At 32.1% G+C, this 26,885-nt stretch overlaps 1 protein-coding gene across 4 annotated transcripts in view; it reads right to left on the reverse strand.

Moving 5' to 3' along the window:
- Positions 1–26,885, reverse strand: part of LOC148619412 (uncharacterized) — a 165,968-nt gene that overhangs the window by 31,308 nt on the left and 107,775 nt on the right. For all 4 annotated transcript variants that reach the window (XM_088579273.1, XM_088579274.1, XM_088579272.1 and 1 more), the window contains exons 48-64: positions 24,824–25,058; positions 24,200–24,287; positions 22,916–23,018; positions 22,006–22,167; positions 21,282–21,443; positions 20,654–20,812; positions 17,299–17,457; positions 14,953–15,129; positions 14,233–14,415; positions 12,529–12,696; positions 9,172–9,327; positions 8,675–8,818; positions 6,982–7,143; positions 6,456–6,620; positions 3,612–3,770; positions 1,891–2,058; positions 114–269 (exon numbers count right to left, since the gene is read on the reverse strand). In XM_088579273.1, the coding sequence (XP_088435399.1) occupies positions 114–269; positions 1,891–2,058; positions 3,612–3,770; positions 6,456–6,620; positions 6,982–7,143; positions 8,675–8,818; positions 9,172–9,327; positions 12,529–12,696; positions 14,233–14,415; positions 14,953–15,129; positions 17,299–17,457; positions 20,654–20,812; positions 21,282–21,443; positions 22,006–22,167; positions 22,916–23,018; positions 24,200–24,287; positions 24,824–25,058 (2,706 nt within the window). The remainder of the gene's footprint in view (positions 1–113; positions 270–1,890; positions 2,059–3,611; positions 3,771–6,455; positions 6,621–6,981; positions 7,144–8,674; positions 8,819–9,171; positions 9,328–12,528; positions 12,697–14,232; positions 14,416–14,952; positions 15,130–17,298; positions 17,458–20,653; positions 20,813–21,281; positions 21,444–22,005; positions 22,168–22,915; positions 23,019–24,199; positions 24,288–24,823; positions 25,059–26,885) is intronic.

Genomic DNA, 26,885 nt, shown 5'->3' on the forward strand with positions numbered 1-26,885 from the left:
AGTATTCACTTTCATACCGTCAGATCATAAGAGACTTTTAAAGAAGAGAGAATACCCCAAAAAGTAAATACAAAATGAAGTCCTTGATTTCCTATGAAAATCTGTATACCTACCAATACATTCTATGCTTTTCTTAGACCCAGTATTCTCTGTTGTTTTATTTGTACCACATTCTTTACAAGTTGTGGAAGAATTTTCAGGTTGATATTTTCCTTTTTCACACAGTGCACAACCACCTCCATCTCTTTTACTCCCAGCTAGGCAATCAGCTATATAGAAGGCAAAATTTCATTTACATCATCATGTACTAAATGTAACTAATTATTTGCAGTTCAAGAAAGAAAATTTCATTTTTAAATTAATTTTTTTATGTTTTTGTCACCCATTGCAGTTTTCATAATCAATTAAAAGTCATGATAGATTCCAAATACATGCAGATAAACATATATTTATGGATTAACTCTAAGCATCACTATGCTTAATGAAAACACATTCATCAAGTAATATATCTACTGATAGTCCAATAAGACCAAAAAAATAATGAGCAGATTCACATCCCCTCCCGCCCCGAAAAATTGGGGTGGGAATTTCAAAAGCAGAATTTTTTCCATGTCAGTTTCTAGTATTGAGAAGGTATAACACACAATTTTTTTTATTTCTTGGTGACTAAAACCATGTTTCTCCTCTAAATCTGATGTGGCTATGGATTAAGGTCATATCTTTAATTCAAATAGCTAAAATTAGGCTAGAAATAGTCAGAAATAAAAAATAAACAAGAGGCTCTTAAAGAGCCTGAATTGCTCACCAGGCAAACCATGCCCTATTAACAACTGTATGTATAGCGGATACCCCTTTCTTGGCAAGGGAGATCGACAAAAAAAATTTCAATGTAAAACATCCATTGGGAAGCAAGGAACAATACCAGCAGAAGACAACATTAATATGAAATGATTCCAGTAAATTCCCTGAAATGTGTATCTTTTCATCATTATATACATTAAATAAAAATTATAGATGCAATATAATGGACTAAGTTATTCTAAATAATACAAAATCACAAACAATTTTATGCATTTCTGCCTTTTTTTAACACAGAAACATAACACAGAAATGTAAAATTTGACATTTATACAAATCGGAGGGGAGCTTACTTCAATAGATATGAACAATTCACCAAAGTGTCATAAAAGTGTTTTATGAGTTATTGTGCGAAAACTTGAAACCCGTTTTTTAAGTACATAAGTTCTTAACATGGAAAAGATAAATCTGAAATTTATAAAAATCAAAAGGGAACTTACGTCAATAGATATAGACAATTCACCAAAGTTTCATTAAAGTAGGTGAAAGTGTTTTTGAGTTAATGGACAACGGTATACCATTATACATGTTGTCTTAGATGGGTGTATAAAAAGGGTAACAACTCTAACATTGCTTCACAATTATACGCAACATTTAGACCAAAGAAAGATTTCTTTGTTTTGAACACTTTTACCTGTCAAAATTTTGCTAAATTTAAAGGATTCGGAAATATATTCGAAAAACTTATGTTTGACCCCAATGTTCTATTTTTTAGTATCAGCAGCCGTGTTTTTTAACATTATTAATACAAACTGAGGGTAGCCTGAACATGCATCCTGACTCTTTCAATAGCAACTGGTAAGTTTAAATGTCACCATAGCTATGTCAATCCTTTGTATTGTTCAGCAGAATGGTAACTAAAGAGTGTCATGGTTGTAGAAAAGTTACTGTAAGGACAACCATGGGGACAATAACTATGGCTGCATGGCAATAGCTCACATGACCTTTGGCAAGGTAAGCTTAAAAGATAATTTGACCCTTTAATTCTACCTAATGAAGTGATCCCCCCCTTCCCTGAACATAAATACTTACGGATGCTACAATCTGTTATTGATGTTGAGTTGACATAAGCAGTGGTATTACCATCAGGACATTTAGTACACGTGGCATCATTACCTTTCTCAGGTTTATAAGATCCCAATGGACAGCCAATACACACCTTTGTTGCAGAATCGAAGCTAAAGCCCATCAAACATATTTCTACAATATGATTAAGTTCATACAGAAAACTGAGTCAAACAGATTTTTTAAATTTTAACTTTAAAAAAATATTTGTGTAAATTGTAGCATATTCTAATGCATATATTGTACAAGAGCAGAGAGCTTTACAACATCATACAAGTCAGCTAGGAGTAGAATAATGTAAATATGAATTCAACATTCAGAAAGAGCATGTAAAACAATGATTAAAGTCTACAATACTATTTTAACAAATAAAACAATGTCATTACATCTTAAAATCTAACTCAAGAGGAATACAAGTACTTACAATGCATAATATATGAGAATGACATATCCGTATCCTTATTAATATTATTTTTTTTACTAAATTCAGACCAGAAGACAAATATGATTCATGACTGTGATTGATATTGTAAAGTTATCTTTAAGATGAAAATTTTCATATACTGCTATTGTCATAAAGTAAAAGAATTCTTTTGAATATTACCATATATTTTATACCTATAAGTCAATTTTGAGTATAAGTCGAATTATTGATTTTTTATCAAAATCAACAAAAACAAATTTGCCAGATTATTAAAACTGAGGGTAGCCAGAACATGCATCCTAAGTTGACAGCAGAGATCAACATTAAGCGTTTTATTCCAGTAAAGTAACTTTAAATGATATCGTTAAGTTTGTTTACATTTTTAATCAAATTTTATTTTAACGCGAGTTTCATTAGTTTTATTCAATTCCGAGCCAAATGCTCTGATTGAAACCAAAAGATTGTAAACATGTCAACTGTAGGTACTAAGGTGTAAAATTACCCCAATGAATGGGTCATAATACAACTGGTAATTAATGAGAAATATAACCTGATAATTTACATTCCAAACAAAACATTTAACCATTTAATCTGGCTGCAATTAGCCATTTAGGTCATTCTCTGAATTTGTTTAGTTGGCGCTGTGTGCGAATGTGTTATATTACAAGGTACCCTAAGTGGGCATGTTAAAGGACCAATAACTCATGAATGAGTGATCCAATAATTTTTTTGGGTAAACATGTCTTCTACAGTTTGTTTTAATACATGAAAGGTTTAAAAATTGTGTATACAGGTGAGGATAAAGCCCTGAGGGACAATTTTATATAACATTGTCATATTCATTTATAAATGGATATTGGCACAGATCAATAATCTTTGATCCCTATGCTTTTGCCGGTTTGATTGACAGTTTTCGTTTTCCAAAGACAATTGATTTGAACCAATATAAATATATTGTAATTAAATCATTTTACAAAGCAAGGACCCAAGCTCAGGTCAGGAAATGTGGGTCTACAAAACTAATATTGGACTGTGAATAATTAACATTATTGAAATAAATCTTTACTTTTAAATTAAATTATTAAGTTTTGAAGTTATTCTTTTTTAGGTTAAGGGAGAATTTAGTATGAAGGCAACAAGAAACTATATCATTTTCTGTGATGGCTGACACAAGTGTATATACAAAAAGCTGAATAGAACTATTAGAAACAAACTGTTTCAGGCTTGCAGTCTGAAATAAGTAAATTATAAAAACTTTTTCTACCATGACATTGTGATTTGTTCTCAGTCTTGACATCTGATGTTGTGTATCCAGTTTTACATGATGAACAGTTAGATTTTCCATATTCTGGCTGGTAATATCCAACAGGACAATCCTCACATTTATTGTCATCATTTCGCTTTTGCCCTGGGCTACAGTATACTGAAATAAACCAAATGATTATCAAAGTATGCAACTGAAAGTAGGAATGAAACTTGCATATTATAATTTTAAAAATTTTGCTTCAAATTTAAAGATCATTAAAATATATTCCTATGGCAAAAAAACAAAAAATAGATAACAAGCAGTTATAGAAAAATATACATAGTGAAGTGTCGACCAAAGGTGAAGTGTTATTTTTTTTTTCAGCATTACCCCACAAAAATTGAAATAGTAATTAACTCTAAAATTTCCTAATCATAATAGCAATTACACAAAACAATTTTTAAGTTCAGTATAAATGTGAAAGCTCATACAGTAGTCCCTCTCCAAAAAGGCCCCCTCAGCAACGTCCACCAGTCTAAAATGACCACATTCAATAGCGTTAACATACTGTAGTGAAAATTGACCCCTTATAAATGACCACCTCTCTAATGCAACCAGCACCCACAATTTTGAATGAAAAATGAAGATCTAGCCTCTCATGCAAGTTTATTGTTAGTATATATAAGAGAGATTAAGTTGAGCATTTTCCAATGTATTTTTTCAATTAACTTTAATGCAGTGCATTTCAATTATCAAGAATGAAAAAGAAAGTCTTATATGTAGAATAAATTATGGTGTTCTAATGTGAAATATATAATAAAATTGTACAAATAACAAAAATATCAGACTTTAATTTTGGGTAGAGGAATTTTACGTTACACAATTCACTACTTTTGAAAACTGACAATTAAATCTAAAAAAAAAACAACTAGAAAATAAAAAAAATCATTGATTCTAGCCTAGCCATCATATCATTTTGTAAATGTTAATAAATTATCAGCTGGAAATATCACATAATAATGAAAAAATTGGCAAAAGAGTATTTGGGTAGAGGGAAAAGTTGGTACGGGTACGGGTTACAGTATATATGTACTCTCTGGAATGCTCAGTGATATTTTCCCAGTAAAGAAATTCGTAAGCGTGACTTCTACAATTGGTTTAATGATTGTAAAATTGTTATTCAGATTAGGATAAAGGAATGATTTAATATAACATTGTGATTTTCATTAGTAAAATTGATGACAGAAAGATCAATCAATTGCCAGTTTGATTGGCAGCTTTCATTTTCCAAATTACCCCAAATTATGAACGTAATCAATATAAACAATGTATTGTAATCAAATCAGGCCCAACCTCTGGTTTGAAAACAATCGGTTTGAAAATTCAAACTGATGCCTTGCCAAAAAACTTTCAACTTTATGGTCTGGAAATTTTGACAGCCCATGCCAGTTATTTTATCAAACTTCAGCAAATGTTTGTGTCGGTCTTTTACATGCTCAGATCAAAAATAAACTTTAAAAAAACCTTTTTATGTAGATATTTTAAGATAAATGTTGGATTTTGTGTTATTTCATCACATACTCTGTCTTTTACAAAATATCAGAATGAGTAAACGAGTCTGGTTTCAACCACACATGGATTTTCAAACATGTAAACAAAACATCGTATCTCTCAGACTTTTCCATCACATCAGCAAAAAAAAGTTGATTATTATAAAAGAAAATCGTGAATACATTTTGTATATTGATTCAAATGGTCTGTTGACTTCTGTATTAAAAAAAAAAATTGATAAATTAATAATTACAATCAACGACTGATTTGTAGTTTCAGTACCATGTGCTTTCTTTACCTTTGAGTCTGAAAGATCGGCAGGAAAATGATGGACTTGTCAATCTTTTTCTTAATAAATCAAGTAATAAATGTATGAAAATTATCCGAGTCACTTCAATTAATTAGTATACGCAATGGGCTGCATGTGTACCGTTAATTCAATTATGCAGTCAACTAATCAGTTACAGGTGGCTCCACATTGGCTAAAATTGACACACACCTGTCAATTAATTTCCAATAAACAATTAATATTTATACAATAATAAAACCACACAGACTGTAATTTATAAGGGTTGACAATTTTTTTTATGTCTGATATTGGAAAAAGGTCATCGGTCATTTGCAAAATTTGTTAGTCAATGACCGGCATTTTTGACTGTTTCCAGACCCTTGATATACATATGAAAAATGAAATAAAACTACATGTATATAAATTGTGTACTAGTACATAACAAGTTCATGTGAGAGAGAGGCAACAAGCATATACAATTGTCATGCTGGAGAAACGTGAAAAATCCTCCATTGGCCAAACCTCTCATGAAAGGCCATTTCTCTTTTGTGGCAAGATTTGGAGTGCAGTATGGGTGGCTTCATAAGAAAGGGACTACTGTAATAATTCCTCCTAAACCACCACCAAAAAAAAAAACAAAACATGTGGTTGCATGTGTTGCCATGCTTTGCATACCCCACTCTTACAAAAGAAAGATATTTTGGAGAGCAACCAAATTGCTTACAACATATACCCCATCTACTTGAAGCCACACATCAAATTTGAAATCAATCTATTCATTGGCAGCAGGAGTAGTTGTAACAAAAATTTAGTTGGACAGGCATACAAGATGACTCCAATATATCACTTATCTAGAGGGGGTATAATTACACATTTAAACTTTAGGGTCCTAACTAATCAACAATTTTGAGTTTATGATTGTACATTGGGATCATATCTAAGTTCTACTCATTACTAATGTACACTTACCCAACGCACAATACATTATATCTAAGTTCTACTCATTGCTAGAGTACACTTACCTAATGAACAATCATCTGGGCTTGTTGATCCACTACCATTGGTAGTTTTGTCATCAGCACATGGTAAACATTCACTATTACCCACAGCAGACTTATATGTCTTCACAGGACAAGGTTCACACATATTACTTGTTTCATTTTTAAATTTACCAGGAACACAGTTCACTGAAAAGCCCCAAAATGAAAAATTATTAACATGAAATCCTGTGGTTTAACAAAAAACAAAATGCCCCAAACTTTAAGTTGCAGACATAAAAAAATGCTTTTAGTTTAGACCAAAATATTAAACTTACTAATTTTGTAATAAATGGATTCAAGAATTATTTCTTATGAGTACTAAGATCATTGAAAAACCCAAAAATGAAAAATTATCAAAATGAAATCTTGTGTTTTAACAAAGAACAACATACCCCAAACTTTAAGTTGTTGGACATAAAAAAAGAATGCTTTTAGTTGGGGCCTAAACATTTAAACTTACTAATTTAGTAATAACTGGATTCCAAAGTTATTCCATATGATTACTTACAAACATTACAATCAGCTTTACTGCCAGAGCCTACACCAGCTGTTGTATAGCCTTCTTCACACTCTACACAGGTCTTATCATTTCCTCTCAGGTCCTTGTATAACCCAATATCACATGGTACACACTTCCCACTCATGTTGTATAGCCCAACATCACAGAATACTATAGAAAAAATAAAAATACACAATCCATATCACACTGAGTCAAAAGGTATCTATGCTAGAGGGAAAACAAATATGCAATCCATATCACACGGAGTCAAAAGGTATCTATACTACAGGGATAACACATGAAGATGCATGGGTTGTTGTGCTAGGTATATCCCCACTCAAACAGGAAGTTGGTATTGCACTGCACCAAACATCACTTGCAATGTATGCCCATCTACATCTATATTAGGCCAAACATCAAACTTGAAACAATCCATCCAGTGGGAGCCAAGATTTTTTTGATGAAAATCATTTCATACATTAGAAAATGGAGAAGTCTAATTAAACAGGAAATTAGTAATGGACAGCATTGAAAATGGGTTACAATGTATGCCCCATGGATATGAAAGCACACCAAATTTGAAATCTATTCATTCATTGTGAGCCGAAATAATTGCAATGAAATTCGGAGAGACAGACAGAATAACTGATGCAATGATGGAAGGACAAGGTGATTCCCATATACCATCCACTTTTTGAATGTTGAATGGGGTAGACATGGTACAATTCATCATAAAAAAGCAATATACAAATTATGTAGGCATTCCTTCCAGTAGAAACTGAGAAATCTGTTACAGAAAAGTGTACTGGATGGACAGCACACTAAGGCAAAAGGAAACTATGCACTTTTGTTGAATTTTATCTGAATTTAAGCTGAGATTTTATGTTATCAAGTTAATAGTTTCACAATAAAGGCTCTACATTATACACAGTAATTAAGCACTAGATATCAGATAGTGGAAGAACATGACTAAGAATATTTCTTTCCCAGCTTTTTGATCATAAGAGACAGCTTTGACTGAATCATCTGCTAGATTTTTTGGACAAGTTGTTCAATAAAAACATAATCAATCCTACTACATATAATTATGAAGAGGAATTTTCAAAGTGTATCTGTAGGTATGCCAAATTTGTTTGTAGTTTATGCTTCATTTGCTTTGTATGTTTTTAAGAATTTTTTTCTTTTGATAATATATTTAATTTTCATGATGTATTCTTTGTCACTTAATGCAATATTACAATTCTGAATTATTTCCTAATCAGAGGTTGAGAGGACTATGTATATCACAATTACAGTTAAGAGAAACCTCCATCTTCAGTTAAGGTCTCACTAACCACTTCCTGGTCAAATGACCACCCCGCTATGTAGTACCAAAAACACACTGAACCTAGAACTATGCATTGCAAGTGCAATATTTGTGCATATTCTGATTAAATGTAGTCAAAATAAAGTCAAAATAATATAATTTTGAAGTTTTTGTTAACTTTGGGTGAGGAGCTGATAAAAGGTCAATATTAAGAGCAAATCCTCCATTATGCTGAAGTCTACAAGTGCCCATGTGTTTGATTTTTACTGTCAAAATTTTACAACTGGGACCACTGCTTCATGGACATTACACCCCAATTATTTTGCTTACTAAAGATATATTTACTTTTTTTTTTACAAAAAAGTAGGTCGTCTTAAATCAGAATTAAACAATTACATTCTGAACAGGCAGTCCTTGCATCATTTGAGGTTTCATTCCCTGTACAGGCCTCACATTCAGCTATCCCTGCTGATGGCTTGATGTAGTTAAATTTGCATGGTTCACATTTCTCTGTTCCGGACTCCCCTCTTCCACAGAAAACTAGAAATAGAAAATAATAAATTTCTCACGAAACTCTACTCAATCCAGTTTGACTTCCACTGACATCATGAGTTTTTGAGAGTATTGTATTCTACCAGCTGTTTATATCACTGACCCAAATACTACCTTGGATCATCAAGTATAAATTACAAGTTGAGGAAGTGACCTTGATTTTGAACAAAAAAGGTTATGGACAAAGACAAGGAAGATGTTAAAATCCATTTAACAGAAGCAGATTTGCAAAGTTTTATGCACAGACAATTGGACAAATTAGGTAATTAAGTTTCAAATAACAGTTGACTGATATGTCATATAAACCAAGTGAATACCTTATGTCTTCAATAAAAACTTACTCTGGCAAGCAGACTGCTGTGTAGAGCCAGTTGTGCTGGTGTTTTGATTCTCTGTACAAGACAAACAGGACAAAGCATGTCTATTTGGCTGATACTGGGCAAAACCACAAGCTGTACAGTCATTTCCATCAATATAATATCCAGGATCACAGTCTCCTTAAAGGTAGAATATAACAAAGGCATCAATTTAATTGAATGTAGATTTTAAATCACTTATGAAAACTGTATGTTATCTTTAATGTAATTTGTTAGAACAACCATATGAATGGACCTTGCCTAAGAACAGAACAACACATTATGAGTGAATTTTTGCATGCTTTCCAACAAAATACAATACTGTGCAACCTCTACTAAGGGAATGATAAAAGTGACCTCTAATGAGAGATGAGCTTTCAAAAGAGTTCTGATTTAATGCTACAATCTTAAGAGCCCATAGTGAAAAGTTGAATAGATACACATGCATGTGTCTATTTTGTATGTATTTTGTTAAGCAAAAGAAAGGAAGTTGTTATGGGATCATGTTGTATGACATGAGTCTTGTCTCTAACTGATTTAAATCTTATTTTATTATTTATTACCTATAAATGAGTATATTTCAACAATTTGCACACTCGTTAAATCTAGGCGTACATCCACACTCATGATAATATTTTGGTTATTCACTCTATCCAATTAATTATCCTATTATTATTAACTTTGTCCTATCAGGCAAACTGGTGAAAATTCTACTTATCCAAATTGAAATCTAGGTTGTCCTACGACAAATGTTCAAAAATTGAATAAAATTTGTCTTCAGGGCAAGTATAATTTAACTTAAATTGTCGCTTGTCCCAGGCAATAGGACAGCCTTTAATGTCATACCCTGTTTCCATGTCTGGTCTTTGTCCCTGGATTATATTCTTTTGATTACCAAATACCTTGGTTCCCTTGATTACTCTTTATTAGCAAGATCAACCAGGCCAAACAATTGATAAATCATTGACCCTTTGGCAACCTTATTTAAACACCTGTAATATTATCATAATTCTCAGGGGTTTACAGTGTACAAATTGTAGATTAAAATCAACTTTTGAATGTAGACGCAAAAACTTGCCATTTTAACCAAACAAAATGTCTTTTTTCGACATAAATGGATGACCATTATGGATGAGTTAAAATATATAGGGAACACAATCAGGTGGGATCGAAAGAGGCCATTCAACAAAGATGACTGCTGGTTTGACATGAATGTTAGAGCAGGTTTGACTTTATATTAATAAAATTCATTGGAGTCATATACCAAATCCAGTTCTCCACATAAACTCATGCACATATTTTAAACTTGAACAGTGAATATAAGTCATGTTTCAAATTAACAGGAAGATTATCTGGACATAGATATGTAGTGTATTTTTCTTCATTAAAAAGTGTTCAATTTTGGTAGTTAAGCCATGCAGCATTCAACAGCCAGTTCCTTTCTGGAAATGAATGGTTAAATATAGAAAACTAGATAACCTTAGTGATCATGCTCACACTACTCAATGCAACCATAGATGTGCTCTTCAAAAAATTGATTCCTATCCCACAAAAGAAAATCCATTTTATAAGAATTCTGAAAAGAAATGCATTCTATCCAAAGATAGATTAGTATAGAAGACCACAAATTTGTTTGAAATTTCTGCAGTAATTACACCCCTACCATCATTTGGCTCTAACTGGAAACATTCCTTGTAAAATGATAAGACAGTAAAATAAAACTAGAAAAGCTCATTTGTTGATACCCCATTTCCCTCCCAAGAAACAATATAGGATACCCTATAAGCGATTTAAACATTCAGATGAAAAAAAAAACACAAAACAAAATAGGAGGTGCACAAAGACTTCATGTCATAGAGAATCTGTGAAAGTTTCATCAAATTCCACTGAGCAGTTTGAGAGGAGTTGTGGATTAGAATAGGGTCCCCCTTGGCCTTCGAATGATAAAGTCCATATAATGACAGGACACCATAAACTAGTTTAGATGGAGAATAAAAAAGGTGCACAATGGAATCATATAATTAAGAATCTAAGAAAGTGTCATCAAGTTTCAATAAGCTGTTTCAGAGGAGTTGTGGATTAGAAGGTCCGCCCTTGGTTTACAAATGCCAAAGTCCATATTTTGTATCAGGAAACTGCAAGGTCATTCAGATGGAAAAGCAAAATAAGATGGCACAATGGCATCATGTGATCAAGAGCCTGTGAAAGTTACATAAAATTCCATTCAGCAGTTTCAGAGGGGTTGCAGATTAGAAGAGGGTCCTCCATTGGTCAACAAATGAAAAAGATCATATTTAGCATCAGGAAACTCCAAAAACCATTCAGATAGGAAAAAACAAAGGAGGAGGTGCTCAATGGCATGTAATAAAAACATTGTATAAGTTTCATCATATTCCATTCTGAGGTTTCAGAGGAGTTGCTGATTAGAGCAGCGGACGGACAAATGGACATACACCATAATAACTAAATACCTGCTGCTTTTCAAGCAGGGAGCATAATACAGAGATAAATTTAAATGGAATTAATCAGTTGTACAATATATTCACAGTTTCCCTTCTGATATAAATATGTGAATATCAGTCTCTTTGAAAAAATCTTTTCCCAAAGCTTGGAGAAAATCTTTCAAATAATAGAGACTCTACCCAGGCACCCCCCACCCCCCAAGAAAAAAAAAAGAACCAATACATTAAGGTTCGGAGGAAACCCATAAAAATGAAGGTACAATACAGGCAAAAACATACTATGATACATAGATGGATACAGGGACACATCGTTGGACTGATAAAAAGATATACAACTATAACTGTAGAAGATCAAGAATCCTGAAAAACAAATGGGACTGACAGCACTGACTGACCTATGGAGATCCCACTCAAGTGATATCCAGGTTTTTTTTATATAAATAAATAAACTTTTTATGCAAAAATGAGGACAGGTCCAATTGGACAAGTTCATGACTTTTTACATGGGTATTCTCTACTTGCGGAGCTTGGGATACAGCCATATTTTATCCCGTTTTTTGCAGTTACCTCCCGTAAGAGCAGGTATAATTTCGAAGTCTCTCTAATCGATGTTCGGATTCGAGTGCAGAAAAAAGAGGTAACTCAAATGAAAATGGAATCCTCAGCAAACAAACACAACAGTGTTTCTAAAATTTACAGGGTGTTTCATTTTGTTGGTAGGTTACATAAGGATGATTTCATTTATATCCCGGGTAAAGAAAATTTATGGCAGGGTCAGTAGAATGAGAAATTCCCTGAAAATACCTGCTCCAAAGGGACACAAAAGTTGACAAAATGTTGGTCCGCAAGTCGGGAATAATAAAAAAAAAAGTTTACTTACTAAGTGTACAATTATCAGAATGAGTTGACCCTTGACCTTCTGTAGTCCATAAATCAGAGCAGTTGGTACACATCTGAAATCTCATTGTATTATCACCATTGCTCCATGTTCCTTGTGGACAGGGAGAACAGGAATCTCCATCATTCTGTTCACCTTCTTTACAGATAACTACAGAAAAAAAAAACAGACTAAAAACAGGCCAACATGATAAAAGATTAAAGTATATTTTGTTGTAAAACTTGTTGTACATAATTGACTACTGCTAAAACTTAAATAATATTAATTTAATAATAATAGCACTCTATTTCAAGCAGCTGCAAAATTTGTCATCACATGTCATGCTTCTACTGCAGTACTTTACTTAGCAAATTTCTACTAACATACTGCACCAACTGCAGTATTTTACTTAGTGAATTTCTACAAACATATTGCACCTACTGCAGTACGGTACTGTGCAATTTCTACTAACGTATTGCACCTTCCTGATGAGTTCAGACAGTGCTCAAATTTTAATCAATTTAAATCTATGATTTTGAGCTGGGAGGGAAAAAACTGCTCCTGTGTTGCCTGCAAAACATGATTTGTGTTATCATGACTGAAGCAGTGCACCTAAACCAAATTGTTCTCTGTGTGGTTCTGTTTATTTTTATTGATGTCTTGCTTGCTTATCTTGCTTAAATTTACACTACTAGTTTTATTAAACAGCTTATTGCTTGCTTTGCATTTAATTTCCTTATAAGTGCTTGTAAATATCTTAACTTGTCTTCGTCATATTTTATTTATGTCTCATTGTATGTATTGTTTTACTTGTATGCATGCACTCACTGTTTTATCATTCACTTAATGTCAGTTATAAAAGTCTTTAAGAGCTTATGTTGTTTTGTTACATAACTTGCTGACTTTAAATAAAGCTTATTTGATTTGATTGACGACCTTAACTGCAGTACTTTACTTAGCGAATTTCTACTAACATACTGCACCAACTGCAGTACTTTACTTAGTGAATTTCTACTAACATATTGCACCTACTGCAGTACTGTACTTAACACATTTCTACTAACATATTCCACCTACTGCAGTACTTTACTTAGCGAATTTCTACTAATATACTGCACCTACTGCAGTATTTTACTTAGTGAATTTCTACCAACATACTGCACCTACTGCAGTACTTTACTTAGCAAATTTCTACTAATATATTGCACCTACTGCAGTACAGCACTTAGTGAATTTCTACTTACATATTGCACCTACTGCAGTATTTTACTCGGTGAATTTCTACTAACATACTGCACCTACTGCACTACTTTACTTAGCAAATTAATACTTGTAAGAATCACAGGCAGACATACTGACTGACCTTGACCTCACCTTTCTAATCAACCAAGAGCATATTTTTATCATACCCCTAGCTGGAAGATATGTAGTGATTATGCCGTCTGTTTCCAGTTCTAATCTGCAACTCCACTAAAACCGTCGAATGGCATATGACGAAACATTCACACCTTTTTCATTACATGATGCCTTTCCTATTTCATTTTTTTCATCTAAACAACATTTTGGCTTTCCTATATGGCTTCCAATGAAAAGAGTGGAGATTATCACCAGTTTTTTTCTGGTTTCTTTTCATAGTCTCAATAAAAAAAAAACCACCATGATTGTTCAATGAATGGTTTAGCCAGGTTTTCAGAAAGACATATTTACCTTTACAATCATCTTGTTTAGCTGTACCTGAACCCATTGTTCCCTTCTGAGGACTGGCATTTGCAGTTGAACATGGGATACATTCAGTTAATGATGTAGGCATGTCAACAGGTTGGTAGGTATCCATTGGACAATCCTTACATTCTCCCCTTTTATCTATTATCTGTCCAGCTTTACATCTTCCTACAATCAAATTTTTATTTGAAGTAAGGTCTTTTTGGTTATCTATTAAGACAGCTAAGAGTTTTTTTTAATGATCAGTAATCAGAAAACATATATGCATTTAAAGTCAGTAATGAGATCAAAATAAAATCTTTACAGGAGTTCAAATGTCAATAACAAATTTATAACCATCCATGTGCGTAATGATACTGAGATCAGTTCTACACTTAACTATATCAAGAAAAAAGATAAGTTAGCTAATAAAAAAGTTTATCCATCTTTGTAATAATGCCATAGAAAAGCATTTGTACATTCACACGACACATATTCATAAGTATCTCACCTACTGGTAATTTATAAGTCTTGTATTCAGTAGTATTCTCTATAGAATACTAATTGTTTAAACTATAACTTGGAAGATTTAATATACTCTTTAAAGAAGCTGTTATATCTCAGCCAAATAGAATAGCTCAACCTATGTTGGGTAGAATGCACAAAGAATGAAAATAATGTTCTTTATGACCTATTTAATGGCTTTCAATGATTACAGAAACCTACTGATTGTACACTGGTCACTTGATTCACTTCTGTCAGATTCTGTAGTGTTTCCATCAGAACAGTTTATACATGGCATCAAAATCTGGTCAGACTCAGTACTACGATAACTTCCCCGGGGACATGGGCGACAAGCTAGTTGCATTGCTGGATTAACTTCATACCCAGCTGGGCAATAAACTGAAACAACACTTATGTAATTAGGTTATAATCATGATAATATTTACTACGTGGCAAATTCAAGGACTTGTCACACCCTATTAATTTGAATAAAATTTAAGTTGGTATTTACTTTCAAAAACATGTAAAAAAAGTACAAAAGGCAATGTAAAATCCCTCGAGGTGAAAAAAAAAGCTTTCAATAAGTAACAATGAAACACTCATTAATCCATGAGATGCTGCACAACCAAGTTTAATGAAATTCATTTAACTAGTATTAGAGAAGACATGCAGCATCAAGTGTAGTATGCAATCATTCAATTCATGTTAATTCACCATACCAAATATCAAAAGAACCCATCAAGTAGTTTAAAGGCTTTGCATTTGCAAGATCTAAGAGACAGACCCCTACCATTACCAAGTCCCCCGTCCTTTTGCAGCAGAAGACAATTATAGCATCATGATTTCCTCATAATATGCAGTACGCATGATTGTCCTGGCTACCAATCAGCTTTAATGAGATATGGGTGGAGAGGTTTCCACAGTTTACAATTTGCTTCAGAGGAATATTTCATGGAAGTTCAAAGTTAATAAGGGCATTTCTCAGCAGAACAAAATACCTGGTAATATGCACAAATATGTACATGTACTGTGACCCTATCACCTACAAAGTTTAATGAAATTCATTTTTGTGGTCACAATCTGCTTCAGAGGTAAATGAAAGTTCACAGGGCATATCTCCTATATGATTCAGCAGATCAAAAATATCTGGTAGTATGCACACCTATGTATGTCTTCAGGACATTCAGTTCAGTAATTCCTGAGGAGATACACTAATAATCTGCTTCATTTTAATATACAGAACTACATATTATGTTCTTAATACCTACAAAGTTTCATAAAATTTGGTGCAGTACTTTTCAAGGATTATAGCTAACAAATACTGAGACAATAAGGATAAAAACAATATTACCCAACCAAAAAGGAGAGGAAAGAGTCATACTTGGCAATTACAGTCAAACCTTCTTAAGTCGAAGATGAAAGAAGCAGACAAAAATGTTTGAGTTATCTGAGGTTGAGTATAATCCAGAAATGTATTGATCGGCGATTGTTTCTGCTTTTTTTAATCACATACACATGTTGTATTGCTTGTCCATACATCATGTATACATGTCACTTTATCAACATACTTCATGGTGTCTTCTTTATCATTTCAGAAAATAATTTTTAAGTGCTGTGTATCAAGTATGTTATAAATTCTGAGCAACATGGAATGTTTTAGGGAAAATTCTTATTTTACATATTTTTTCTACATCAAAAATGTCATTCCACAAAACAGCAGAACAGGTTGCTTAGTATAGCTTAATATTGGGAGTACTGTCAAACCATGTCCACTGCATTACAACAATTAAATTTCAGATGTAGTTATCACCATCTGTTTTGCATGTCATTACATGATCAAATATCATTCAACGTTTTTTTTTTTTTTTTTTTTTTTTTTTTTTAAATCATGATCAAAATATCTGATAACATTGGTAATTTGCATTCTGAAGTGTGATTATTCAAATTCATTTCTTCTTACTACATCAGCTTTTTTGTCCTAATCATATACAAAAATCAGGCCATAAAGTTGTCAACGAGTAATTACATAAGCCATGCAAAATGTTCTAAAAATACTTTGGTCATTGTTTGTAATAAAGTAATCAGTTTTCCTACTAATTAGTTCACTTTGAGGCATCAGAGTTAATTAACCTCAAAGACCTTTGAGGGGACTGATTGATAACCCCGAGATTTTGAATCGTCCAAGTTTGAGTCATCAGAGATAAAATTGTATTGGAGTATGAAAGTTTATGCCAGGACTCTGATTCCAGTTATCCAAGATTTCGACTTATCCGAGTTTGACACATCAAGATTCGACCGTAGAATTATTAGCATTTTAATACTCATCTCTAGCTTATTATTGGTGATATTCTTGTAACAAAAAAAATAGTACAAGACTTGTATCTACAGTAATAGTCTAAAGATTTAACTTGTACAATGTTCAAATAGCAGCAATGACAGGTTTTGTTTTGTGGCTGACTAGCATAAACAACAATTTTTCTTGAAAGATCTACAATGACAGCACCAAATCTACTTATTTATAAATAACAAATAGTATATTCTTTCTTTTAAAATTGATTGATTACTTACAGGTGCAATTATCTTTATGAGTTTTCCCATCACCATCTGTTGTGTAAGAGTTGGAACATTTATCACAGTCATCCTTTAGATCTTCTGATTGATATTGTCCAACAGGACAAGGCACACATACATTAGAACCATTACGGAAGTTTCCAGCAGTACAAATTTCTGTCAAATGAAGTACAAAGTCATTTGCGATTACATACATAAGTTTTAAATTCAAACTTTACAACAAGATGTTGTATGCTATAACTATTCAGTCACACCTGAGGAAACACAGTTGAAGTTAATATCATACAGAAGTGATATACCAAATATCTCAGCTTTTTCTCCAATAAAAGCTGAGAAATCTGTTAGGAAAATTTCCATTATGTATTACTAAAACAATTACTAAGTTGTTCAGTTAACAGGAAGTAGATGAGCAACAAACCTGAAAACTTGAGAAACCATACCAGTCATCATGCAAAAGCAATATACTATTCATTCTCTTAAATAGTGATATCTGGTACAGAAACGTGAAATGGGCAGAAGGACAGATGGAAAAGATGATTGCTATATAGCCCCCACTCTGATGAGTTGGGATAAAAAATGATGTTCACAGTAACTTCAAACCATTTATTTTAAGAAAAGAAAATGTTAGAGATAAAAAAATACAGATTTGTGATAATACAATAAAATGTTTAAAGTAGATCATACCTAATATTTCTAGTAGGTAAATTTTCCTAGTTTTTCTTAAAGATGACCCTGAATGAACATACTTTAAGATTTTTAATATAAAAAAATTGGGTCACCAAACTTGACTTTGAGATAATTGAGCCTTATTAAAGCCAATAATTTACTACATTTTAGGAATTTTCAATATTTAGCAAACTTCTAAAGAACTGGTAGATATTTTTTTTATAACTAAGTATAAAGAAAACTGGGGGTCACCGAACTCTTTGTTTTGCAATATATAAAAAAAATTCCCTATACCTTTCAACAGAACATTTTCCTGCAAATTATCTTCCTTTGAAAGAGGCTTTTTAAAAATATTTCACATCTCAAAATGCCATGAATATCAGACACAAGATCCCATTATAGTTTCTGGTTGTAAGATTCTTATAAATGCTGAATCAAAAGTAACAATAAATGCCAGAAAATATCTTAAGTATGACTTGTTGCAAATGTGTAGGAGGCAATACCAAGAATCAAAATAAGGGTCTGTAAACAACTGTCATACATAAAAAGATGTACTAGTAAGCAGTACAATAACAATAATTTAAAAAGTAGGAGCAATTTCTTCTACCTGCTTGTGTAAGGACTGATATTAAGTCTAAAAACACAATTCAAAACCTAAAGTAATAGAAATCATTGTAGTAAAGACCAGTCTTGCTTATCAAGCTGACCAGAAAACTATAAACTATCCATTACATAGTAGAAAGTAGAAAGATTACATATCAACTCTGACAAACATGTCATTTAGACAGTCTCTTCCGACGACAGATATCTTTCTCAATGAGGATTTAACTTTAAACCAGATGTCCATATGTAAAAAATCAAATTATTTAAGCAATTTTCCTGTTAAATTGTATTGGAGATTACCAGAATTTTTAAAAGACTCATCCAAGTGAGATCTTTAAACTTATTCAAAAACACAAATAAGTGAAATATTAATCAAAAAGTAATATACAGAATCATCCAAAACTTACTGACAAAAATACTAATGAAGAACTTAATAGACAAGTATGTGTGAATTGTTTCTTCTGTTAGCTTGCATGTTGACAATACGAATTCTGTATTTATGGATATGGAAAAAATATCCATTTTGTAAAATATAAGCATGAATTAGACATATGCAGAAATCAAATCTAAATGAATCAAGAAAACAAAATCAACATTCTAGGATAAACCAAAGTCCTTACCATATTTCTAGAAGTTCAAATCTGAGCCAAAAAACCATTGCTCGTACCAGTCTTATTTACGGGCCTAAGGTCACTGTCATGGTATATGATTTTGACCTCTTTAAACGAGACTGATATGGCTTGTCTTGCGACACAGCTCAATTAATATGCTATATTATACCCTTCTTTAACGAAGGCAAATGTAAGATAATAAATGATCAGAAACACCAGAAAACATCAGGTACCTTTAGATAAGATTGTATCCTTGGAACAGTTCATGTTGGAAATCCTACACCACTGACACTGTCTCATGTGAAATTTTTTACTTCAAAGCAATATTTGATATAAAAATTCAATTGTTTAGTATTTATCACAAACGATTTAGTAATTTTAACCAAAAACCACCCAAAAGTCTTACAATTTTTTGGTGGAGATTCTAAATTTTTCATTGATTTTGTTGGAGTCTCCCTCAAATGTAGAAGGATTAACAGGTATATTGTAATGTTCTTCAACTCTAAGGAGTACTGTTACAGAATATGAAATATTACCCTGTCATCTGACATGTCTGTCTTGCAATCTCAGCATTTTTGGATTTTATTAAGCATTTACTGTGAAAGTACTTTAATTCGTGGATACCAATTTTTGTGGATTAGGGAAGAAACACATATTAGTGGATTCTTGAATTTGTGGTTTTGAGATGTTTAGTATACACATTAATGGAAATTTCTGTTTCATTGGGAATCAAATTTCGTGGTTTGGCCTACCCATGAAAACCACGAAAATTGGTCCCTGACAAGTAACAGTAGTTTCACAGTATTTCAAGCAAGCGTATTTGTCAAAAAAATTTATATCTTTTAGTTTAATATTTTTTAAGCATAATTGTATTACACTAAATAGTATAGACAATAGACAATATTTATTAGCACAAACACATTTACATTAAATGGTTTGGCATAATGCAATACAAAACAAAGTGCAAATAAAAGTAATATGACATATTAATATGAACAATAATTTGATCAAGGTGCAACAGTGGTATACAGTTTAATAAATTTATGTATTTATTCTGATTTCAAAACATTCTTTCATAAATTTTGTAATTAGTTTGATTACATTGAATGAGCGACTGTTTAAAGAGACCCTCTCTCCAAACTGTATCGAAGGCCTTTCTAAGGTCAATGAAGGCTGTAAATACCTTCTTTTTCTTACTTTTGTGATGATCTATTATTGATTTTAAGGAAAAAATATGGTCTGCTGTTCTTGCCTTGGGTTTGAAACCAATTTGATTGTTACTAATCAGTTTATTAGTATCAATGAATTTAACAATCTTTCATGAATAATCTTATTAAATAAATTGCCGAGATTAGAAGTTATTGATATACGTCTATAGTTATTTGGGTTTAACTTATCTCCTTTCTTGTGTATTAAGGAGATATAACTTTCATTCCATATTTTTGGAAAGTTACCTGTATGAAATAACTTACTAATGTTACAGTCGTCAGAAGATTTTGTTCCTTCTCCCTCCGTGGTGTATACGTCACCACAGGAGACACACTTATCATCATTCTGAGTTCTATAATACCCACGTGAACAGCTTTTACACTTGCCATCTGGCTGTAATTCTTTACCAGCCTCACAGTCAGCTGAAAATTTATGATGGTATGTTATTGGTGACTACTGAACAAACCATCCTACCAAAGCCATACCACTTTTTAGTGGGGGTTCTTACTGTTTGTTTTGTGTGCTCTTTTTCTCATTTGTATTGTGTGTTACATGTACTTATTCTTCATCTCTTGACTTTTTGATATTACAGGATGATATTTCCACAGATTTCCTGAAGTTAATAGAATATAGAAGTTTGGATTATTACAGATTCTTTCAACTGTGCTTAGTTTATGCAATTAAGTAATTTAGCATTAAACTGTGAACTGCAAAAGTGTGACACTGTAAATTTTTTGAGTTCATAACACTACAACTAAGACAATTTACATGGTATCACACTAAAATTATAATATTGTAATTATCAAACATATATAAATATTAAGTTCATCTTCTATAGTTTGTAATTTTATATCAAGCATTTCAAATTGATTAATCAAGCCTCATTCTAACCGTAACAAATGCTGGAGGAGTTGCTTCCCTTGCCACTAGTTTTAAATCCAATTGGACAACGATGACAGAACTCCTGTCCACTTATGTTCTGGTAATGATCTTTGAGACAATCAGTACAGCTCTGGGTGTTCTTGTCATAGAATTTACCAGGTTGACAATCATCTGCAATGTAAATAATTGACATCTGATGACATATACATGTAGTAGCCCTCTGTGTAAACTTCTTATGAATCCTTCTTCATTCATTTGAAATTATTATACAGTTGTACTTACTAACCAATGCAATGAAAAACAATATTTAATAACACCCCTTACTTTTCTGTGACATAATAACCCTAACCCTAACCCATGGGTTTTCTGTATTGTATGCTTGAGAAGTAGGATATAACATTGCTGAGTTGGGTAAAATCTCTAGGCCCAACATTATATCTATACATGTATTTTACTTCTTGGTTCCAGAATCTGATTGTTTTGATAGCTTTGACTAATTATGATACAAGTCATATTCATTCAACTTTCTCATTTAATTAATAAATGAATACTAACTCACAATACCTTGAATTTAACTAAAAGAATAACTTAGATCCCTTTAACATTTTTTTTTTATTTTCTTCCTGATATCTTTCATGGGGCAGGACTTTTTCTACAATGTAAATGGGACATTTGTCTAAAATATAACTGATAAAATATTATCTTTGATTCACAAAATTATATTACAGCTTACCAACACAGTCAGTTGACAAATACGACCCATATGTCAGAGTTGTCTTTCCTTTACTGCATTCCTGACATGTGGTCTGACCAGACAAGACTTGGTAAGTTCCAATAGGACAAAACTCACATGCCATGGTGGAGTCATTTCTGTATGTTCCTTTGCCACACTGAACTACAAACAATTTAGAACTTGTAATACTTTGAGCAAGCTCACAAAGAAAATACAACCTAGCTTCAAATAAACTTCATTGTAAAACACTTGATGAATCCTTTGGCATCATCACACATTCCTCTGTGCACATCTATATGTGATAACCAAAATTCATATAAAATTTCATTAAAATCCATTGCAGTTTAGGAGGAGTTGCGCATACAATGTTTTAACATCTAAAACCCTTTGCTAGGATTATCTCCCTTCTGAGTCCTCATCCATTAGTCATATTTCTTCATGTACATCTATATATAAAACTCAAACTTCCTATATAATTTTACAAAATCCCTCGAGTGGTTTCAAGAAATGTGAACAGACAGATGAACGGACAAGGTGATTCCTTAGATACCTCCAAAACTTTGTTTGTGGTGGTATAATAAATGTAATTTTCTACATAGTAGTACTATAAATAACCTACACCATATTTCAAAACAGAATTTTAAAGTACAAATGCCACATTATAGATTAAATCTAAACACTACTTTAGTGGGAAGAATTTACACAACTTTCTTCGAACCATATTTAACATGTGTGTTAAATTCTTCAAATATATACAACAAATTTCCCATTAACCATTTTTCTTATTTTTTCACCATGTTTCAGTTCTACTACCAAAGATTTTACTAGGACTTGGTAAAAATAAAAATTCTTAGTCCAATTTTCTTATATTTCGCTTTCAATTACATGTACTTTTATGATGCAAACCTACCACATGTATCTCCAAGAACAACATATCCAGTTGAACAAGAAGGACTAACAGTCACCATGACAGTATCATTAAGTAAATTGGCTTGTCCAACATCTTTAATGTCCTGGAAAATCATTCATCAGATTAGCTGACCTAACTAAACTTTTCAAAAAACAGTCAAAGGAAAAAGCTGTAATTTTTAAGAATTGGCAATAATAAAAATTTTTGTCTATTGAAAAATAACAAATTTTCCATGTGCATATTGTTTATTGTGCGAAGTGATATAAACAAAATATGCACATGGAAAATTTATGTTATTTTTTCAATAGACAAATTTTTTATCATAGCTAATTCATATAAATTAATTTTAAAACATATTTTTGTCTTTAAACATGAGACAAGTAGCTCTGAATTTAACTGAATAGGGGCGTGTCAATATTTTGTTTTACCCATTGAGATATAACAAAATTATTTTAACCAATCAGATTACAGTATTTATCTCAAATTAATTTATAAATTTATAATATAGAACAAGAATCATAAAAACTTGTATTATTTGTGTTAGACACCAACACCCATTTCCCAAAATATTCCAATCGTCATATCAGCTTCTACTCTCTATGATTTTTTCTTAATTTGTTTCAATTTTCTACTGGTCGCCTGTAACCTTAAAATCAATTCTCTAAGCATTGGTGACAAAAAAAGAATTGTAAGTGTCAAAACAACAATTTATTCCCCCACTATATTTGTGAAACATAAAAAGGATGATGAGAATCAGTGTTCCTTCAAAGTGTGTAAACAGAAATGTCAAATACACAGATGCAGTTCTGAGGGCTCAATATTAAATTTGTAGAAATTCAAGAGAATCTGTGAAATTCATGCCAAATTTGGTTAACAGTGTTTTCATCAGGAACAGGCTAAAGGCCACTTTGCATGCTTCAAACACCTGTCTGGCTCATTCAAGTGGAAAAAAATTACATATCATTCAATTAAGAATTGATAGATTTGTTCAGTCCAAATTTTTTTGACTTTTTTTTTGACTTTTTAGGAGAAAAAATAGTGAAAACAATGTAAAACGAGTTGACTGGGTCACTTTTTTAAACCAAGAAAAAATTCAAGGACCATAGGTGGCATAGTTGCCTGGGAACTTTATCTAGATGATCTAAAAACAATCAATGAAGCTACATCAAACTTTGAAATATGAAATATAAGTTTAATCACAATCAAGTCCAGAGTTTTGTGGCGGGTCTGATGTAACATTATTGGCTTGATATTAAATGTTCGCATCTTACTTTTTTTACTTACATCAGTTAAAAGTAAGTACTCTTGAAGTATAATAATCAACATAGCTTCTCTCATTGTGTAAGTTTTGCCATCTTTAGTAGTGGTTGGTCTGTCAAAGAAATAAAAACAATAAAAATAAGTATTACTACAATTCTAAAATGTAGAAATTTAGTACTGACATGGTCTGTTGACAAAGATTAAGCAAAGAACCAACTTACTTTTCATTTAAGTATGGTTAGGAAATAGACCCATATTATAAGTATATTTCCAAGTCATACAAAATTGCTGAGTATTCTAGTTTTAAATATCAAATTTAGTGATTAACTTGAATTCTATTGCAAGATTATGTATGGCAACAACTGTTCGGTGAAACTTTAGTTGACATTTGGTACAACAAAATTTTTATTCTTACTGGACCCAAAGAGGTCAGTATTTCATAGACTCAGAAAATGGTTCACTTCTCTAGGTTCAGATCGTCTTCAGAAGAGTTTTACATAAACTGTGATGATTCATCTTGTCTATTTTTAAAAGATGTCACTTTGGATACGTAACTACGCTCCATTTAGGTTTCTTTTTCATATTGGAGGTAAAGACAAAAATTAAAAAATTAAATTTCATAATTTCCTGTAACAAGACTTTATATACCTTAGTCCTGATATTTTAAGTACTACATTCACTTCAGGTTCTTTTCCTACATCCACACAGTTTGTAGTGACCTCACAGTTTTCACTGTTGCAAGAAATATCACTCCAGAAATTCTTGATATTTGCCAATGCTCCATTAAGTTTAGTCTTCAGCCCATCCTTTTGAGCATTCATACAATTAATTATAAATCTATACTTCATTGTTACAGTCAGTGCTATGTTTTGAATGGCTTCATCTGAAAATAGTAAGGGAGGAATTGTTATCCTGATTTCATCAGAGGGGCATGAACAGGGTTATTGAATTCTATTTAGGGAACTACCATTATATGCTTAAAGGGGTGGGGTGGGGCTAGGACAAAATTTTAAACATAAAGGCAAGATAGAATTTTCAATAAATAAAAAGCCATGACATGCCATAAGAAAAAATAACAAGAGGCTCACAGGAGCCTGAATTGCTCACCTGGTTAATTTTTTGCCATTCAAGGGCAATACATGTACATGTAACTGTAACAAGGAGTTGTCTGACAATTTTTACTCAAGAAGACCTTGTTAGGACTTATTATAAGGATCATTTTATCAATTGAATGTTTCTTTGCATCTATTACAGTTTTCAAGATTTTGGCCGAAAACTGATAAAAATGAAATTTTTCACCTTTCAAGGACAATAACTCTAATAAGGAGTCGTCTATTAACTTTGATCCCAACAGACTTTTGTAGGCCTTATCATAAGAATTATTTCATCGACTGAAAGTTTTTTATCTAACTGGAAAAGAACATTATTTTTCAACTTTCAAGGGCAATACCTTTAACAGGGAGTAATCTGGCAACTTAGATCCAATAAAGGCTTTTGTAGGCCTTTTAATAAGAATCATTTCGGCACATGTAAGAAATTAGCTAAGCCTAACCATTTAAGAGATATATAAGAAAAACTTTTGTCTGACCCCTATGTTATATTTTCAGTAACATTGTCCATGTTTTTCAAAAGACAAAAAATCCCCATATTCATTCTATGGAGCATTCATATTCAGTTTGGTTCCAATTAGTCAAGCAATGTCAGAGGAGAAGATTTTTTAAAGAAATAACATTAAATATAACAACAACAGAAAAAACATCAAAAAAAGGCAATAACTCCAACATGGCTCATTATATTAAAATGAAAATTTTATGAAAGATAAATCTCATCATGCTGAACAGTTTTACTTAGTCAGAATTTTGCTAAACCTAAAGGTGTTGGAAATATACGTAAAAAAAAACTCTGTATGACCCCTATGTTCTAATTTTAGTAACAGCGGACATGTTTTTCAATGGATCAAAATTCTTACATCAGTTCTATGCAGAATACCACAAGGAACATTCATTTCAAGTTTGGTTAAATTGGTCGGGTAGTGTAAGAGGAGAAGAGTTTTGAAAGAACAATCAAGGGAATCAAGTCTATAGCAGTAATCAAAAGAATGTAATCCAGGGACAAACACCAGATATGAAAAACAGACATACACAACAAAGGACATAAAGTAACTAAAATCATACATACAAAGGAACAAAAGCAAATGAGCAAAAATTGTTACGGTCTACAGACACAAGATGATAGCAATAGCTCACATGGCCTTTGACAAGGTGAGCTAAAAAGCCAACTAAGTTACAGCCCAGACAAGAATCTGTCTTCCAAAATTTTAATTTTACCTTGAGGATTTGTCTTGAGCAGATCTATCGTCATGCCAAATATCATAAACTCACACCAAAAAAGAACAAAGTTACATCCTTTACACCATTTGGTACAGACAGACAGAGTGATTACTATAGGGCGTCCGCCATTATGTGGAGGGGCCATCATTAGTACTTTAACGGTAATCAACTGCTTATCAGTTACTATAGTCTTTCAATTTCTAATCATAGACAATGTTGTCATTTTCTTTTCTATTGTTAAGAGGCCATTCAAAATTCAATGCAAAGTTAATCTATATATGTATCACATGTGAAAATATAAACAATTTTAATTTTGTCTTGTTACAGTCATTACATTTATAAAAAATAAATTTGTATGTGTTGTCATGCTAAGCATATAC

Source organism: Perna viridis, chromosome 4 (genome assembly GCF_037379345.1).
Source record: "Perna viridis isolate PV_CMFRI_1.1 ecotype Kerala chromosome 4, ASM3737934v1, whole genome shotgun sequence".
Classification (NCBI taxonomy): Eukaryota; Metazoa; Mollusca; class Bivalvia; order Mytilida; family Mytilidae; genus Perna; species Perna viridis.